This window comes from Mus musculus, chromosome 5, assembly GCF_000001635.26.
Source record: "Mus musculus strain C57BL/6J chromosome 5, GRCm38.p6 C57BL/6J".
Classification (NCBI taxonomy): domain Eukaryota; kingdom Metazoa; phylum Chordata; class Mammalia; order Rodentia; family Muridae; genus Mus; species Mus musculus.
The window spans coordinates 114,360,989-114,380,511 of NC_000071.6; the positions used below are offsets into that span (position 1 = coordinate 114,360,989).

The window sequence follows — 19,523 nt, forward strand, 5'->3', positions numbered from 1 at the left end:
CTGCTCCGCTTCCCCATTCTTTAAGTTAATGCCAGACTCTTGTCTCTGTCTCAGGCGTCTCCACCAGCAGCCTCAGCGATGGAATCTTGGTCATTCACATCTCACCAGCGGACAAACAGCAAAAGGTAACTACAGCTTCCGGCCACAAGAGCTCACTTCCCTAAGCTGAACCCTGCGGAACCTCCACATTCAAAACGCCACTCATGTGCAGCTCGCTGCCACCCCTCCCTCTCCACAGGGGGACGTCATCCTGCAGTGTGAACACATATTTGAGGTGGCCACTAAGCTCGCCATGCTCATAAGGAAGGAGCACACCGTCCGTGTTGTCCAGGGAAGGTAGGGGCTTATCCACGGTGACAGGGCTGCCAGCATGAGCCCCATTTGCCTCCTTGGCACGGGGGGTGGGGGTGGGGTGGGGAAAGGGGTCTTCCAGTAGGGACTGGGAGGCTCCAGAGACTGCGGCACCATGCCTTTGACAGTGAAGAACATTCCTTTCTCCATCCTAATCTTGGATACAGGGTATACAAGGGAGTCAGCATCTCCTTCCAGTTTTCCAAGGGGACGCTGATGGTCATGGGGACCGGTTCTCACTCTCTGTGGGGGGATAACGGCGGCACAGGTGCTGGTTACAGCAGAAAGGCTGGTTTCTTTAGGGGGTGAAAGAATTGGTTCAGGCAGAGAACTCTCAATCCTCTCAGTAACGCTGGAGCAGACCCTTGGTGCTCCACTCCTGAGCAAGGCAGGGCTACCCAGTGTGCCCGAGGCCCAAAGCTGTGAGGACTCCTTGTGCTCTCTCAGCCCCTGATGGGCGAATTCACGGGCAGGGTAGAGAGAGCAGGTGGGGACTCTTAAAAGGGCATCAATTCTGCCGGGGCTCAGAAGATAGAATCCTTGGGTGGCTGGGAGCTGCAGCAGGAACCCTGCAGGCTGCTCTTATAAATGCATCTGAAGGTCCTTCAGACAGTCGGACTGACTTGAGACCACCAGAAGCCCACTGTGAGGGCACCCTTCTGATTGTAACCAACAGTGAGACAAAGCGGAGGAACTCAGTCATCAGCTAGGACAGTTCCCCGAGGGAGTTTCTCTCGCAGACTACAGCGTGTGTCCCCTGCGTTTTAAGTTTACAGTTCTACGTCAGTCCTGGGAGAGAAGGCACGATAGTTTTTGAGACTGGAGAGGAAGACCAAGTCTATAAAGATAAAAACGGACAGTTAAGAGTGGTAAGTGGTGCGTGCGGGGGGGGGGGGGGGGGCCCGCTAGAGGATACGCGCATAGTTATAAGCCAAAATCGACCACTCCTAGCCGGGCCCAACTGGTATTCTGAAAGAAAGCAACTAAATGGTACTGGAGAGATGGGCGGGCAGGTGTTGTGAACCAGAGGGGCACACAAGACAGTTGTCATTTTCCAGTGTTAGAGCCAGGTGTGTGTTTGCTGGCTCACAAAAGGCTCTGCCATGTGCTCAGAACCCAGCCAAGATGAAAAGGTCCCAGGTCTAAGGTTCAGATCTGAACGCACTGCCTTGTGACAATGGGGTGCTGAGCTCCCACACGCCTGTCAGAAGGTCCTCACAGTCCTTGCCAGGTCGGATGGAGCAAGCGACCAGAGGATGTGTTCTGGTGCCATGGGTGAAGCAGACGGGGGAGGAACCCGTGAAATGCACTTTCTGTATATGCTTGTTTAATGTATATATCTTACTCGTATGTAAAACCGGTTTACAGGTATAGTTATATAAAAAGTGCTTTTTGCAGCATGGGGACCCTCCGCCCCCTCAGGGACAAGTGGAAGGAAAGGTTACTTTGAAAGTGAAGTCGGTGATCTTTCAGTGAGGTACTGGCCGGGACTCGGTGGCCACTCAGTCCCTCTCCCATGCCTATCTACGGCTGAAGATGCTGATTGGTCGGTCTCTCTGCATCACTTTGTAACCTGGCTGCTCCCTTAGGAGGGAGCTGCTTCCTCCAGGGCAGATGGCGGGGCTCTAAAGCTGGCTGTTCCTCTCCCCAGGTGTCGGCAGGGAAGAAAACCTGACAAAGGATGACCCCGCCCTCCTCGGTCACTATTTCTCCTCCAGCTGAGGTGAGCACCAAACAAGCATGGACCCCTCCAGTTATCCACGCTCAAGGCCAATGCGGCAGCTCCTGGAGAACAGCCGCATCAAGGAGCCCATGCTACGGCAGAGCCAGGTTTCAGGTGGCGCTGTATCTAGTCGCTTCCTGAGAGCCAACCTAGAGTCTTCCCCTGTCCCTGGTGGAACCCAATTTAGGCGCACACCAAGAAGTCACTGTAGGGTGGGCGGCAGACTCTGTACCTCTGGCAAGCTGCTGAGACCCAGGAGTAAAGAAAATCTTGTCAAGAGGCACAATCTCAACCCGGCTGCCCGTGGCGCATGCTGCCAGGGATGGGCTAGGCTCCCGGATCCCGGGGGGAGTCGGGGCCTCTGATGCCAATCTAACACCAGCCCATCCCTCAGCCCTCCAGAGAAGGACAGACTCTGAGGCAGGATGTGGCAGCCTTGCCCTTGCTGCACCTCAGTAGCCCTGCTGACTGGGCCAGGCGATCTCGAAAAGACCAGAAGGCGGCGTGAGTAGAAGCAGAGTTTAACGTTTATTTTACACATGTCCGCAGACACTCGTACAAGAGTGAGCACTTCTAAAACTCCCAGTATGGTTTTCATAGTGCAGAGGCAGGAAGAGTGTGATGTGCGTACATGACCAGGGACTGTGGGTGGAGCCCTCTGGCCGGCACGCACTCTGGGGAGGGCTGATTACCAGCACTGAGCAGCAGGTATGGGGTCTCAGCCTCCAGAGAGGTCAAACGGTCCATCTCCCACAGCAGGTGACAGAGAGCTGGGCCAGACCTGCCAGGCTGTGGGCCCCACAGACACTGAACTTGGTTACCATGAGCAAAAAGCTATTCTGGTTTATTTTAATTGTGAGCCCTTAGTGTGCAGTAAAAGTTCACTCTACACCAGCGACTCACTAGATGGTGATCTAGAAGTGCTGACTACTGCCCCTCACGCCAGTGTTTGGAATCCGGAAGCAGAGCTTTGGAGACTGACGCTGGGTCAGGCCCTAGCTGGACTCAGTTGCCAGCGAGATCAGGCACCGTGGAATGTTCACTAGGTCTGTTCCTATCCCTGGGAGCTGAAGTACAAAGCTACAGGCACAAGGTTTGAGGATAGAGGAAGGTAGAGAGAGCTGCCAAAAACAGTAACCGGAAGGCCAGAGGCCAAGGCAAGTCAGATTGTGCCGCTAGGTCATTCTCACATGAGCATTTACACAGTGTATACATGGCTTCTCCATTCCTATAGAAAACACCAGTACTGACATTCACTTCCTAGAAAAGCTGAACCCACTGGGCAGGGCTGCCGTTTAAAACAAACAGTATAAAAACGTAGGAAACATGATTCGTAAGCTCCCTTTCTTGGCTCTTAATACAAAAGTCTACCCCATACATGGTTCCTCGATCCAGTCGGGATTGTTTGAGTATTTATCATAGGTTTTGTGTCAGATACAAGAGAAAGGTATACAACTGTCATGTACAAAGCGAGCTGTACAAACCGTCGCTAAATAGAAATTTTAAAACCTGTCAGAGATTGCCCACTTAATACCTTTGGTCTAAAAAATAGCCAACACTTCCTTTATCAAGCAGCCAAATCCATCCCACACTCTCACCTAACCTTGAAACTAGTCTACTCAGCCACGACTCCTCTGCGCAAAGCAGACTCGAGGTAACTGACTGTTGTCGTGAGCGCCTGCGCCCTACAGTCACACGTCCCACCAGCAGTCACACACACATCCCCTGAACACAACAAGACCCAAAGGTATCTGCATGCCCACTCTATTCTGCAGGGAAACTGCTGCAAACTCAGTGGTGTCCTCACCTGGTGCCAGTGTCTGCGGTCACCCCAGTTCCTAACCAAAGGGCAAGGCACCCCCTTGATGAGAAAAGGAAGCCATGCAAGAGAGGAGTAGACCCTTAAAGCAGCGATGGCTGCCCCTTCCTGGATGGGGTACATCAAAAGGACTGAGCCGAGAGAGCAGCCAACTGCCAGGAATCGGTCTGCTCCCAGCCTGGAGTGTGCCTGCCATGCTGAGAACCAGGGAGAGGCCAGAAGCACACTTCGTCCCCCTTCCACTGTGCCCAAGGGGCTCTGTACAAAACCGCACACAGAGCAGACTCACAGGAGAGCAAAGACTGCCTGCTCAGAACACACCAGGGCCAGGCTGCTCAAGGACGCCTTGGTGGCCGGCTGCCAACTACGCAGTTCCTCCCAACTGCCAAACTAAGTCCTTGAGGGAGTGTCACCTAAGAGGCCCTAATAGGTAGTCAACACCCATAAAAATAAATACTGCAACAAAGGTTCTCACATACACGCCAAACTCATTCATACGTTTTCCTCCAAGGCCCCAGAAGGCTGGGCTCCAGGCTCTCACGGGAGGTGGGACCCCAGACACAGCATGTTCAGAAGGGGTGCACACCCGGGCCAACACAGAAGCAATCTACTTTGTCAAGAAATAACAAAATAATCATCTGGCTTGTTACAAAAGTGTCTCAGACTCCAGGGGAAGTGGGAGGTGCCCCAAAGCCTGCACAGGGTCTGAGGGGGCGGGGCAGGAGCAGAGGGAGGGCAGAAGGCAGGGTGCTCGGCCTGCTCACTGGTGGAGGTGGGCCCGGTCATCTGGGCGCTTGATATGGATCCTCCTCACGCGCTCGATCCGCTCCCGCTCCCGCTCCTCGTCCTCGTCCAGGTGATGAGAACGTCCAGCTGCCCCGCCCGTGGCCTCCAGGAGGGCATTGTCAGGTCCTCGGCCATCCTGGGCCTCGTACAGCAAGATATTCAGGGTCTCCTCATAAATGCGGGCTTCAGGGAACTCAACCTGTGCCCCACAAAATACATGGTGGGAACGTTAGCCGGCTGCACATGGCCACTACCTCACACTACATCTCAGCAGGGCCTCAGGCTCCCCAGCTCCTAGGCTGACAATGCAATCCCAGGGAGTCCACAGTGCTCCCTGGATGTCCTCCACTTGACTACACTTCGGCCTCCAGCGGATTCACGGCTGCAAGCAGAGCCTGTCCTCAGTGACATCTTCCTCATGGCAGGGGTGGGGAGTTGGGGTCTGAGCGGGTGGGAGAATGACAGGGATAAGCAAAGCCCCAGCTCTCTGGGTAACTGAGAGGTGAGCCCAGGACAGTGAAGGGAGAGAGCTTGCAAAGCTATTCTGGGTATCCGACTTCCTCCATGGGCAGGGTCTGCTCCTCAGCTTCACACAGACCAGCCATGGGGACAGCCGGTGTGAGAGGCTGAAGGCTGGGAAAGTCACATTGCCACAAGAGCTCCAATCACAAGGCTAGGCGGAACTTGTGACCCAAGTCTCACAGTGGCAATTGCCAGACACACCAAAAAAACATAGCGGAGCCATTGAGGTGGCTCAGAGGGTAGAGCCGCCAAACCCGACAACCTGAGTTTAGCCTCAGTTGCCAGCTCCAGGATCCCATGGAACCACATCTCCCAAAGCCTCAGGGGTGAGAGCAACCCCGACAGGTGACTATGGCCTACACACAGGTGACTAGAACCTTGGCAAAATTAACGTCCATTTCCCTTAGGGTGAGAGAGAAATGACAGAATGTGCAGCGAGCAGAAGGGGAGAGCGGGAAAGAGGGGGCCACTTTCACTCCAAGTCTAAGAAGGTTGGGCAAGCACGCCTAGAGAGAGGTGTGGTTCTGACAGTGAGCCGGGCTCCAGCTCACAACTCCAGGGAATCCGATGCACCAGCACTCATGTGCACAAACCCCCTGCAGATATACACACCTACACGTAATAACCGTAAAAAGCCATGGCGTGTGGAGCCTACGTCAGCGGAAGACAGATCCGGGTCAGCAGAAGGGAAGGACAGGGTGGACAGCCAAGGGCAGTCAAGGGTCAGCTTCGGAAGGCAGCAGAGGCCTCTGACCGGTGAGCCTCGATGAGGCCATGCTGGTGGAGTTCCTGCCACCCGGAGCAGGGTGACCCCACACGGGCAGTCAGAAAGATCAGGATGCCAGAGGGAGAAGGCCCTAGCGGCTGGGCACACAGGTGCAAACCTGAATCCGGCCAGATTGCCCGGAGACAGCTGGGAGCACAGCCCTCTCTGCTTGCCCAGTGTCGGTAGGAAGTGCCCCCATTTCTCTGACCTGCCACAACCCCCTCTTTTGAGTTCCCGTGAGCACGGCCCTCACCTTGGTCTGCTTCTTCTCAGTGGCGTAGACGATGGAGGTACAACAGACTTCAGCGATTTTCCGGCCCTGGCCGTAAAATGACCAACAGCAGATCTCGTCCCCGATGACGTCCTTAATGAACAGGACCCGCCCGTTGAAGCGCAGGGACAGCTTATCGAACAGTTCGATGTTTTTCAACATGTTATCGTCAGAATTGCTGCAGAAGAGCATTGGGTAAATTGAGCAGAGATGGCCACCCCGCTGATATCCGCCTGGTGCTCCTGCTCTCAGAGCCCTTCCGGCCCCTTCTCTATCTCTACTGAAAGTGAGCCCCTGAGAAAGGTACCAGAGGCTGCTGCTCCAGAATGTGTAAGTGGCAGAGTGGGGTCTCCAGGGCAGCTGTGCCCCTAACCCACGGTGGCACATCTGCTCCACCCACACCTAAGAAGAACACTGACTGCAGGGCCTCTGGGTGCCAGCTCCTGGCTTTTGCTGCCAGGCCCCGTTGGATGCATATGCCCAAGGAAGACTTCTGGGTCCGTGATGACCTCATTATCTCTCTCCATCCCTCAAGTCACTCCTTTACAGAGCACGTTCCCTCCTGAGAGCCAAGGGCGCTCTAGAAACATCCACTGCTTGTGGGTGGCAATGTTCAAACAGTGCAGTCCCCAGGAACTGAACCAGAGTCACAGAGACCCAAGAGACAGGGCCACTGATGTCCACACACGCCGGAACTTTCATGTTCACGGCCGCATCTATAACAGACAGAAGCTGCAAAGGACCCAGGAGACCGTGCTGAGGAGGGACAATAAAACGGCGTTTGCTGTAAGGGCACGGCACGGTGATGGTGCTACAGTGCTCACGAACCCTAAAAACCTCACAGTGAGGGAGGGATCAGTTACAAGATGCAGCAAGTTCTAGGCTGGCAGCTGGGAAGATGAGGGAGACAGTTCATTTGCCGACACGGCCAAATGCTATAAAGTACTGGCGTTGCACACTGTGGATGTGTCAAAGTCACTCAACCGCACGACATGAAGCTGGATTTTATGACATGGGTGAATGCCCCCCCACCACCCCGCCCAGCTGAGGTGTGGTCTGTGAGTGATGGACAGTGGCGGGCCGGGCCGCTGCTGTCCGCTGCTGTTCTCGCTTACCTGGTGTAGGAGTACTTGTTGTTGCTCCTGTTGTAGAGCAGCTTCACGGCGGGCTGTGGGGGAGGAGAGGAGAGTGACTACTCCTGGGGGTGCAGGGCACACTGGCTGCCCGAAGGCTGTGGGCACAGGCTAGCAGAGCTTACAGCAGTGTTGCTACAAGTTCCAGGGGCAGGGGCAACGTGTGAGATGGGGTTTCCCACTCAGAATGCCCTTTCCCTCAAAACGCAGGCATTGGGTACTGCCTCCCCCGGCCCCACACCAAACACAGGCATACACAGGCACTCCTTATATCCCCGCCACAGACAAGCCCCCCCAACATACACATATTCTCATTCATATTCTCTCTCACTCACTCACTCATACACACACACACACACACACACCAACATTCCCCAGCCCCCCACAGGTACAATGCAGACACCCTCACACTCACACAGGTACACTCAAAGGTATACACAGACACCTCCACGCTCAGAGACATCATCCACACACAGACACCTCCATACTCATATACAAAGGTACACACACCCTCCCCATTCACACCACCCCACACTCAGTAAACACACACACACACACACACACCCCAAGCCTCGGCACACCTTATTTGACGTCGCTATAAGCCTCTGTTCTTCCTTGGAGGATGTGATGACGGGTACCTTGCAGAAGGGCTCGTAAGTATCTTTGTTCTGCTGGAACAAAACGTGCTTTCAGCCCAGGGGGCCCGCTAGCCAGAAAGCCAGGCAATGAGAGGGGAAAAGAAGCCACTTTGCACCACTCTGTCTGCCCCCCCAGAAGGACACACCACTCTGTCTGCCTGGGAGGACACTCAAAACTCAGCCCTCGATGCAGCAGGTGACTGCATAAAAGCTGCTCCACCCCACTGTAGTGGCAGCAGCAGATGAAAGGAGAAAGAATGAGCCCTGAAGCCCACAGTAGAGCCCAGACATCCCCGCCCGGCCCGGCCCCCAAGCAGGAGAAAGATCTGTACTCTGCAGTGAGAGACAGGGCAGAGCGTAGATGTGTTACTATTCTCAACGCCTTGCAAGTCCCCCGAGCCTGCTCAGTCCCCGATGGACAGCATCCAGCCATGCTTACAACCCAGACAGAAAAAGTCCAGGGCCTCTTTGGTTCTTTATGAGAGTGTTGCTAGGTAGCCTGGGCTGCCCTCAAAACTCGTGACCCTCCTGCCTCTGCCTTCTGAGTGCCTGAGTTCCAGGCACCACCACGCCTGGAGGACTCCTTAACATCTTCCCCCATAAGGCTTCCCTTGAAAAAGTCAGTCTATCATCCAACCATGAAGGCCCCCAAAAGACAATGGCTCCTAGTCCCACATATGCAGCATCTCCTTGGGCTGAAATAGAAGCCAAGGGCCACCCAATTCTGCATGGGAAACTTCTCAAATGACGCCTGAACAAACCAATACAGAGTAAAAACGCAAGGGGCGGCCTCTCAGGGAACAGACCGAGCACCTGAGGCAGTGTTCGGGTAGCCAAGGAGAAGGACAGCCCAACAGGAGGGGAGGATGGCTTTCAGACACAAAGGACAGGACAAGGAGGCAAGTTCTACAGTGAACCTCTCAGATCTGTAGACAGGGAGCTGAAGGGCCCATTCCCACACAGAGGTGACCCAGGATCTCTGGATACATCAGGGCAGTCTGGCTTGAGACTGGCCCTCCTATCTGTGAACCTGGGGCTTGAGTAGGGAAGGGGGTGCCTACTTGTAGGGCGGCCTGGCACTCTTCCAGCAGGCCCTGCACCAGGTAGTACTTGGCCTCGGCTAGCAGCTCCTCGATCTCCCGGCGGCTCTCAGGCAAGGGTACACCCCCGTCTCGCAGGTAGTTGAGGATTGTCCCAAAGTGCTTCCCACAGCGGTCAATGAGGATCCAGCCTGCAGTGGGCAGCAGGAAAACCAGGTCACAGGGCACTTGTCAGGGGAGATGCTTGCTGTCACTTAGGGGTAGGGGCGTGGGATTCAGCCACTGAGAATAAAGATTTCCAAGCTTTGAGAGAAACAGCCATCAATGACGCACTCAGCTGCCTGGAAGGAGCCTGCCTGTGTCCTGCCTTCAACGCACCACCAGCTCAAGCTGCTGGGGAAAGGCCAAAATCCCCCAAATCCATTACTCAAGTGACAGCCCAGAGTTTCTGTAAACGAAAAGGCGGCCTGGGACACTGGGCTCCAACTCAAGAATGCCAGGAAATGCTTGTGGGGAAGGCGCACTTTGAACAAATAAGGGCAGAGGCGCCGGCCAGCGCACACTCCATGAGGTTTCAATTAGCTTAGCATTCAGACTTGAAATATTTTGGTTGCTTTCAAAGCAGGCATCTATCCCTCACACTAAGCTCAACTGCCAGCATGGAGAACCACAGACTGCCATCAAGTGGCCTCTTGCTGCCTTGGAGCACACAGCACTGAGGAGAGCTTCCAGGGCCGCGGGGACAGCAGGACTGGCAGGGTAGCCCAAGAGGCTCTGACTCCAGGACGTCTCAGCACCTAGTACAATGGTGACAAGCAAGGGCCACTGTCTGAACCCCAGCTCTGCCACCTGCCTGCTCCATGTTCAGTGTTCCCCTAAGCTCTATCCCAAGGTCTCCTCTGCAGATGGGATGCACAGCACGGGCATACAGGTGTGGCCAGAGGCTGGCCAGAAAGCACGTAGCACAGCACTGGCCTGTAGGCAGCACACACAGTTAACTACAGGCATGTGACAGTGAGCACATCACATCATGGGTGGCGGAGGCAGCAGCAGCAGGACTGTCGGGACGCTGCAAACACCAGACCCCAGGAGTGAGTCGCTGTGGCTTTCAGGGTACTGAGGCTGCTGGGGCAGGGGGCAGGAGGCAGGGATAGGGGATCGCTGGAGCAGGAGACTACTGGCTGACTTCATATAAGCACACTGGTGTTTCCTCTCTGGGGAAGCCTGGGCGCTCACCCTCCTTCCTCTTCTCCCCTAGGAAGCCTCTCTTTACAACTGCAATGCATGCCAGCCTTCACAGTCACTCAGAGATACCTGTTACAACCCAAATTTCTGAGCCTAAGGCCTCAGGGAAGATCTGTGAGATGGAGCCTGTCCAGTGTACTGTAAGGCAGATTCCCAACACCCAGGCTGTGACAACCAAAACTACCTTTGGCCATTGCTAAATGCCCCTTAGGTCACAGACAGCAGCCACAATGCTTATCTGAGAATCGCAGACACATCAAGAAACCGCGGATGGGGCTGAAGTGCAGGCAGAGGCCTGTCTAGCAAGTGACAGTTCCCAGGCTCTGTCCCAGCCCTGGGAGGGAGGGGAGGAAGACAGGGAAGAGGAAGAGCAGAGGAGGGAAGGAAAAAGGAAGGAGGCAGAGACCTAACAAGAAAAGCCATGCATGAATGTAGAGGTACTGAAGAAAGCGGAGGTCAGTCAGTCTGGGGAAAGTTCCACGCAAACAGAGCCCACGAGGAAGCAGGACCCAGAGCACGCACGTCTACAGAGCAGCGAGGAGTCGGTGAGGAAAAGAAGAGGTTACAAACCAGATGCAGCCAGGCGGCTGAAAGACGAAACCCAAACCAGTAAGACAAACAGATGCACAGCATGCCAGAAATTAGGAACTGCAAAATGAACCCTAACCCGGATCACACAGCTCCTCGGCAACAGTTAAATGGTCAACAGAGCCCAGTGCGGGCAGAAGGCTAGACCACTGTGAGGCTTACCCACTGACTCAGCACCAAGGAGAAAGCTCTGGCAATAATCAGCACAGTGGAAGACACGGACAGCCGAGGGAGCGGTGGGAGCTGAGGGAGCTTAGTGCTCCAGACCTGGAGTTGGGAGGCAGGAAAGGGAAGTCCCGACCCTTGTCCCGTTTCCCCAGGGGGAAGTCTGACATCCCCAACACTGGGAACTGGACATGTCTGCGGGACCATCAAACCAACGTGTCCCACTAGCTGCAGTACATGTGCAGAAGGAATTACTCAACCTCAGGGAAACGCCTGAGCCGGGACTATTGACTCATGATGTCATAAGCACAGCGCTAAGTGAACAGGAGCGGAAGATAACACCAAACACTGTTTGAAGCCACAGGAACAGAAAGATGGTAACTCCACGGCAGTGGTAAGCATGACACTTACAAACCTGCCTGTATGCCGGATCCACCTGGGGAGCAGACTGCACCACTGTCTGGCCAGGACCCAGACAGAAGCTTTGCAGTCCTCGGGTGAGCGGACTGAGCTGCACCCAGTCAGACTAATGGTGGCCATGAAAAAGGAGCCAGGCACAGATACGGTCCAGGGGCCACCCTGCGTCAGTCTCCTGACTTTCCTGAGAGGATTGCACGTAATAAAATGAGCGAGTGCTTCAGCCTAGTTCCTACACTCCCGGATTCTGAAGGCATTAGTCAGAGATCTGCAGCCTGGGAGTTGGGACTGGGAGGGCGCAGTGTTCAAGCTCCACAGGAACAAAGCACAGCAGGCTAGCCTAAACACAAGTGGGGGAGGGGAGGACAGGGCCTCACGGGGCCCTGAACTCTTGGTCCTCCTGCCTCCACTTTCTGAATGCTGGAATTACAGGCATGTGCCACCACGCCTGGATTTCGATGTGGTGGTGGGGAGATGCTGGGCAGGCACTCGGAGCCAAGGTCCCGTGCCAGAATTTCATTCTTACTGTGGGCTGCACAAACCCTCCGGGCCACTGGGGGTGTGGGGGGCCTCAGAGAGTGCTACGGTGGTCAGAACTGAACTTTTCACAGAAGTCAGGGAAAGCCTGCTCACGGCCTCGAGGGCGCAATTCCGAACCACAAGCACATCTACTCCTGAAGGGTAAGATGGGACCCCCGTCCTCCCGTTCTCACGCCTCGGAGGTGGGCGTCCATCCTCCACCTTCAGTAATACCCGGTGGCTCAGCTCTCTGAGCACCAGCGCTGACCACGTGGCTTTCAGGCACACTCACAACTTGTAAGCAGCGTGAGACGAGGTTCAGGGAAAGCCACTCGTCCACATCCCAGCTCCAGTGTCTGGCAGGTGAGGTAGAACTGGCGCCATGCCCGACACAGGAAAAGGCTCCAAGACTGTCAGCTGAACACTTGCCGTGGCAGAGGAAGGACTCATGCCCAGAGGTGCCTCCCTCCCACACTCAGGCTCCTCACTGGGGAACTGTGTGCCCACAGTGTGGCCCTCAGGCAAGGGGACACTCACAGCAGCCCACACTCGGGCTTTTCCTCAAGCCACACTCTCTCAGCCATGCTCCATCAACATGGCACATACACTCCCAGGACTCTGTCCTACTGTGGGTGAAACCTCCTTCTCTTCCCATGGGAAGCCCTAATGTGGGTCCCTCTCTCCACCGGCAGTGTCTTTATGTGTGCTGTGTGAGGACAAGCATGTGTGTGCTCGCTCACAGAAGCCAGCCGGCATCAGGTCCCGGAGCTGAGCTGCTGCCCGTCATCCTCTGTGAGCACTGAGTCCTGTGTCCAGTCCCCGCCTTTCTGTTTACAGCAAATGTCAGCTCAGTTGTCAGCGATCGGGTCTCCACATCAGGGTGCCCCTTTAAGGTGCGGACAGTCTATTCCTATTTGTACCTAAGCATGTAGGTCAGGTTATGCAGTGTGTCCTCCAAGGGCAACAGGATGGCTCTGCCTGGCATGGGTGACTGCTGAGGTCAGAACACCAGCCTGACAGTCAAGCCTCTGTGGGGTTGCTGAAGGACTCCTGTACCAAAGCAGTGGCCAACCCATCAAGGGATCTGGCTTTGGGTGACGGGCCCACCCACTCAGAGAGTAAGAAGCAGAGATCTTAGGGACAGTAGCTGCACCTCTTTCTAGGCCTGAAGCTATGGAAGAAGCATCTAACGTCTTCCACAGGCAAAGGGCTAAGGCGGGGACTAAAGGAAACAATAACCAAGAACTGTCCTTAGCATTGCATCTTCAACAGGAGTGTGCTGCTGGCCCAGCTGCTGCCCCGCTGAGTGAGGAAGGCTGTGACCCACAGCCAGTTTACAATGCGGCCTTAGGCCACCTATGAAGAATTTCCCCAAGAAGCTTGCCCAGCCTGCCCACCCTCTTGGAGCTGCTCTTCCAGAACCTTCCTGGACCAAATGGCACAATGACCCTGGGTTCTCAGATAACCTTGGTTTCCTGGGGCTGCTGGGCTGCCATTGTCTTCATTTCCACAAACGCCCTACAGTGCGGGTGTGGCACAGCCAAGGGCGCCTCCCGCTCATAAAACACTACTCTCCAGTGCCAACCCAGCAGCACCTAACTGCAAGAGAATGAACACAGGAAGATACCTGGCCCCGTTTTACGGAAGCAAGTGAAGAGAAATCTTGCTCAAAGTCACCCAGCAGACCTGCCAGGTCAAGACCAAGGGTCCTTATCTACTGCTACTCACAGTCTGGTCTCAGCTCCAGCGCTACTTCCTCAGGAAGCCCTCCCTGACCACACCCTCCAGACTGAGTTTTATATCCCCAAGACTCTCAGGGCTTCAGTGTGTCTGAGTGCCTTGAATGCTGGGCCTCTAAACCACTAGTATGTCTGTGGCACTTGGCACAATGACACATTAGCACCCTGCATGGCAGGGGACTCACCTTCGCTGTCCGTGAGCACTTCCATGCGTCCACTGAACATGGCCTTCAGCATGGTGTCCTGCTTGGTGAGCGTCTGCATGGTGGTGTAGTAGAGAGCGCCCCCCACGTTCAGCTTCACGTACTTGGAGCTGGGGCTGGCACCCTTGAAGGAAGTAGTGCGGGTGGCAGCCGCTGGCACCGCTGAGCTCACCACGCTGTCTCCTGACATCTCTTCCTGCCGGAGAGAAGACAGGGTCAGCACGCCTGCCTACCTGCCCTGCTCCTTTAACTCCAGGCTGAACAACAACATCCCGATGCTGAGATTCGGCCGTGGAATCACTGGACTCCCAACACAGATGACTCAAGAGCTCAAAGAAAAAACAAAACTTGGATTTCTGGTTTCTCTGTAAATCAGGGGCTAACTAGACCAGGAGGACAGCTGGCGGCTGCTGGACGGTGGCCTTCTAGGAGAGGAACATATCCCTCTCAGCTCACCCCAATCTACACCTCATCTCACGGGCCAACATTGCCAATGACCCCGTAGGCATAAGTCTGTCTCTGTGTTATGTGATGTCTGTCATTGCCATCAACAGTCCCTGGATGGCGTGCTGGGACGCTCTACCTTCCTGTAGGGCTATACACAGAGCAGCCGATAGGACCTTCTTTCAAATGAATTCCAGATTAACTCGCTTCTGTGAGCTAGGACCTTACTCCTTCTCCTACTATTTCCCACGGGGAAAGAGTCCCTGAGTGCAGGCAATGGCCGGATGAGGAAGCAGGTTCAGAAAAAGGGGCAACTTCCTGCCCTAGCATCACCAGACTACAAGATCCTACAGCAGTCCAGGCAGCACACCAGACCTGAGGTACTGAGACCAGGGGTACGTAGCACCTGGTCCTTATGTACTTCAGGATGAATCCATCAGATTCTAGAGCCTGAGATGTCCAGAGGCGGGCTGGATCTGACCCTTGAATACAGGGCAAGAACAAGAACGGAAGGAGGGAGGGAGAGAGAGAGAGAGAGAGAGAGAGAGAAGCAGCCCCCACAGACACCATGGCTGCCGGCACTGCAAGGCCTTGGACACCATCACAGAGCTTTACCAACACATGAGGCTGCTCTGGGGCCACGCCGCCGCAGGACAAAAACAAGACCATCCACCAACACAGAGAACACGATCATTATCCACAGTACAAAACTACACCCCAGTCTCCTGGCAGATGTGTGTGTTCCTTCTGTGGATCTGCGGGTCTTGGTGTCCCGCCTTCAGGGTGAGAGTCCTCACACAGAAGCATGGAATCAGCTGCCTGCTGACAGTATCTTGCACAGAGAGGCGCCGCTTCTCTGAACACCCCTGCTCCTCTTGCACTCTCTGTGTGACCTGGAGGTAACCCAGCTGCAGTGGGCGCAGGTGTGCTCCTGCTTCCTTTCGGCTAGAGAGCACAGGCAGCACAAAACTTATCAAGCCACCTGAAAAATGATGGTTTCCCTATTTTTAATCAGTAAATGATTATATTACCACATCATAAATGGCAAAGCATCTATCTTTTTAACGGGTAGGAGACAAAACAGAAGCAGCTCATTACAGCAGACAGTGAGCAGGCGGCATGAATAGCGCTCAAGGGTTTCCCGTACTTCTGGCCCCTCTACTCTCTGTCCTCCCAACCCTGTGGTGGGACATCACAGTTGGAGAACCTGCATCACAGCCCTGCAGAGCAGAGCAGAAAGAATGGTCCCTGCAAGGAAGGGTTTCCTCAAACAAGTGTGTGTGTGTGTGTGTGTGGGGGGGGGGGTGTTCTAAAGCTCACCTGGAGTTCTCCTGGAATCTATGGCATGGTGCCAAAGAGGAAAGCAGAATATCAAACGCACGCACACACACACTCTCTCTCTCATTCACTCACTGTATTAGCAGTCATGACCAAACACATCCTCCAGAGATACTGTCCACGGGTGGCAGGATATTCTAGGAAGAAAGCATTTCCCAAAACTTTGATGACCTGGGGGCAAAAGAAAGGCTCACTGGTGTGTTTGTGTGTGGTGGGGTGGGGGTGGGAGGGGGGGAGGCGGGAAGGATATCCACCCCAAACTGTAAATACTTTTCCATGTTCTTTTTAGATACAAACTTGTAAAGTACACGCACACACAAGACATCTAGACATACACATATGTGCATATGTATTACCTATGGTACAGTCTAGCATCTTCATGGTACCTGGTACAATACAGGACATAGATACAGCTGTGTACGTTTGTGTAGACACTCGGCATATAATAAATCATTCTTTCTGTGTACAGATGGCTGGATTTTAAAGAACTTGTGCATCTGCGCAGCCTCACTCTAAGTAGGGCAGAGAGCACTGACACACTCTCTCTCTCTCTCTATATATATATATATATATGCCCATGCCCCTGACCACTTAATCTCTACCACTCTGGGACAGCATCCACAGTGTGGAGGCAGCGTTGGTCATCTCTATTCTATGGCTCACAGAGGGTCAGCGAAAAGCAAGCAAAGCATGTGGCCAAGGCCTGCCCGGCCCTGGGTTGTTTGTGATGCTTGGCATATTTAGAGCTATGACATGGAAGTCAAGATAGAACAGTTCCGTCTCATTGAAAGAAAAAAGGTGAAAGATAAGCAGTGTGTAGTTCAGGTGTTTCCAGACCCATGTTCAAGGCCCCAACTCGGCCACACACACTGGCGCAGGGACACGGTGGGCAAGATCCCCGAATGTATCCCAGCTATCAGACACTGGCCCTCCCTCCTTGTTGCAAGCAGCCGGGTGGACACAAAGCACTCAGCACAGCCCAGGCCGGCCAAACACTCAGCAGGAAACACTGCTGTTGTGATTATCTGAGTCTTAAGTCGTCTCCTCTTTGGAGACTGTCTCCAACTATGAATAACTGAAGGCATGGAGGATCAGGATGGAGCCTGAGACACCAGGTGAAGCAATGAAAGCCTGGAGACTTTCCTGAGTCCCACACCCTGGGCAGCCTGGTGCCTGGCACCAGGATAGACCCTTGGAGGGCAGGTTCTGGCTCCACTCACATCCTGGGCTGTGATGGTGACCTGGGGTCACAGAGCAGTCGCCTGCCACTGCCTTCCCCACAGAGACACTGTCCTCCTGCAGGCCGACTTCATGAGTAACTGGGGGGGGGGGGGGGGGGGCTGTGTGTGCAGGAGAGCAAACTTGGTACCAGTGAAAGGGTGAGTCAGTGACAAGTTTGTTCTGGTGGGACGGGTGAATCTAAGTTTCTTTCCGGACTGTTGCCCACTAAATAAATGGTGGCTCCACCTGGCCATACACTGGAAACCCAGAGGAGCTTTTAAAAGACAGTAATGTCTGCGTCCTACACACACACATTCCTCTGTTATCAGCCTTCCGGGTGTGGCCCAGGGAACTTTTTTTTTTTAATTTCCCCAGCTGGTTCTAATGTGCAGTCAACATGACAAGCCTCTGTTCTAAATGGTTCTGTACCCCTTCATTCGGCTATAATTAGCTCTGTGGTCTTGAAGAAGCTCTCTAACAAACCTCATACTCTGTTGGCCCAGTGATTTCCTGACCCGCATATAAAAACAAACCAAAACATCACAAATAAAAGTCTCACTTCACAGCGATTGAAAAAAAAAACCCACAACAAAATAAAAGTCTCACTTCACAGCGATTGAAAAAAAAAAAACCCACAACAAAATCGGCCAAAAGAGAGAATTGTTGACTGTCTTGTTGGAAAGCCAGACAAAAAAGACAGGGGAAAACAAACAAAACCTAGAAAATACTAACTCCCTGCAGACTGTCTCCTGAAAGCTGAGGGAAACAAGCCGATGGTGGAGCCAACCTGGACTGCAGTTTCAGGCCGCCACTTTCTGTGCAAGGTTCACAAGAGCTATTGAACCTAAGTCTCAGTTTCCTCCTTTGTAAAACAGACTGTTAAAGCCAGAACCTTCCAAATACTGTCTCCCCCCACCCTCACCCTGCCCCTGCCCCAAGAACAGAGTCAAAGCCCGGCCCACCTCCTCCTCCTCCCTCAGGCTCCCTTCCACTCCTGAACTCCTCAAGACTTGGTGTTCTCAACTGGAGATATTAGAGTCACCAGAGCTTCCAAGACACTGCTGCCTGCCTGCCTGCCTGCCTGCCTGCCTGCCTGCCTGCCTGCCTGCCTGCCTGCCTGCCTGCCTGCCTGCCTGCCTGGGCGGAGACCCCAGGCCAGCAAGGAGTGCTGCTGCCTGCAATTTGGGATTAAAAGGCTCTTTCAGGTGATTCCGATACAAAGGAGGATTAGACAATCTGTTTATCTAGTAGCCTTGGAGATCTGAAGGGAGCTCTTCCGGGCGGGTTGCTTAAGGGGTATTATGCAAGGAGGCTAAACTAACCTGAGGTCTCTGCTACAGGGCTACTGCGTGAAGCAAACGAAGTTAAAGGAGGCCAAAAACTAAAGCCCCACACTTTTTTCTAGGATAGTCACCCCCCCCCCCCCAGTTCTCCTGCTTTTGAGAACTTCTCCAAACAGTCTCAATGAGGATGTTGTCAATCCTGCTTACTAGGGAAGCTAGGTATTAGAATCTGGTTTCAAACGCCCTCCATTTCACAGCCCAAATCCTTAGTGACACACAGAGACTGTAAAAATACATCGGTGAGCCCAGACTATCCTGTTGTTAACTAGTTCCCAGGTTAGCCCCAGGGGACCAGTTGGTGGTCTACCGGTGCTGCTGGCCGCCTTCTACCAATGTGTGTGTCTCTTGTTTTATACCAAATAGAGCTTGACCAAAGCCAGACACAGGCCGAGTCATCTGTCTTCAGTTTGGGACTGATCTTGTGAGTGAGTGGCAGACAAAGAAGACCTGGGTTAATAGTCCACCCGCCCCCCATCCCCACCCAAGGACAAAGAACCATTCAAGGGACAGACCCTAGAGAATCTCAAGTAAACCGAAACCATCCCATAACGCAGACAGCAACAGCTGACATCCTGGGACTCCCGAGGTGTGGTCACCTAGGGCCTCAAGGGAAGTGATTAGGTAGGTATCCAGGTGCCACTTGAGGCCAGACTCTGTGGTCAGGGTACCCCGACCTCAGACATGTCTCCTTAGAATTACTGTTACCAGTCATCTCGCTCCAGACTTGTGGGTTCAGAGACGCCCCCTCCCTCTCTTGCCTGGAACCCCACCTTACTCAAGGCACAGCCTCCCAGAGGCCAGACTTTGCTCGATTCCAAGGGTACACGCTCGCCCCTCTCCACACGCCCTCGAACCCTCGTTCGTTCCCCACCCCGAGCGTCGGTCTCGATGCCTCCGCCGCCGTCTCTTTGTCCCGACGATCTCCCACGTCCCATCGCCCATCAGCACTCCAGGCTCGCCGCCCAGCGCCACCACCGCCCGCAGGACCAGCCGCCCCTTCGCAGATCCCCACCACCACCACCCCGACCACGGCTCCTTTCATTTGAAGCCCTTCCCCCGCTCCGGACCTCGCCCGCACGCGCTACTCAGCGCCCCACCGCTCCCGCTCAGCCTCGTCGCCACCCTCGCCCGCCCCGAAGCTCCCCGACGGCGGCCACCGCCCTCACCATGAAAAGTCGGAGGACGCCGGAGTCTCCAAATCCGGACTGAGAGGCAGGAAACACCCAGCTCGCTCAATGCAGGGGGCGGAGGC

At 54.4% G+C, this 19,523-nt stretch overlaps 2 protein-coding genes across 6 annotated transcripts in view; one reads left to right on the plus strand and one right to left on the minus strand.

Annotated features, from left to right (window-relative positions):
* The window catches only part of Myo1h (myosin 1H), a 75,324-nt gene extending 71,736 nt beyond the window's left edge, over nt 1–3,588 (plus strand). For 3 of the 4 annotated variants that reach the window (NM_001164573.2, NM_001368676.1, NM_001368675.1), the window contains 4 exons: nt 55–125; nt 239–336; nt 1,121–1,220; nt 2,003–3,588. In NM_001164573.2, the coding sequence (NP_001158045.1) occupies nt 55–125; nt 239–336; nt 1,121–1,220; nt 2,003–2,026 (293 nt within the window). In that variant the 3' untranslated portion in view covers nt 2,027–3,588. The remainder of the gene's footprint in view (nt 1–54; nt 126–238; nt 337–1,120; nt 1,221–2,002) is intronic. The other variant, XM_030254425.1, reaches the window with a different exon arrangement.
* Kctd10 (potassium channel tetramerisation domain containing 10) lies at nt 2,584–19,517 on the minus strand. Of its 2 annotated transcripts, none has more exons than NM_026145.4 (7): nt 19,438–19,517; nt 13,908–14,121; nt 9,071–9,240; nt 7,953–8,039; nt 7,354–7,406; nt 6,221–6,416; nt 2,584–4,878 (listed from the first exon to the last, which is right to left on the minus strand). In NM_026145.4, the coding sequence occupies exons 1-7, from the start codon at nt 19,438–19,440 to the stop codon at nt 4,654–4,656; spliced, it is 948 nt and encodes a 315-aa protein (NP_080421.2). In that variant the 5' UTR covers nt 19,441–19,517; the 3' UTR covers nt 2,584–4,653. The 2 variants fall into 2 exon arrangements, with proteins under 2 accessions (NP_080421.2, NP_001153413.1); NM_001159941.1 differs by having other exon boundaries at nt 7,953–8,042.
* Between the last annotated feature and the right edge of the window lie 6 nt (nt 19,518–19,523).

What these genes read in the sequence shown, in the direction of transcription:
- Kctd10 (NM_001159941.1), bottom strand. An exon ending in TTATAGCGACGTCAAATAAG is followed by an intron (nt 7,407 to 7,952) that starts GTGTGCCGAGGC and finishes CCTCCCCCACAG; the next exon opens with CCCGCCGTGAAGCTGCTCTA. An exon ending in CTGAGAAGAAGCAGACCAAG is followed by an intron (nt 4,879 to 6,220) that starts GTGAGGGCCGTG and finishes TGTGGGGCACAG; the next exon opens with GTTGAGTTCCCTGAAGCCCG.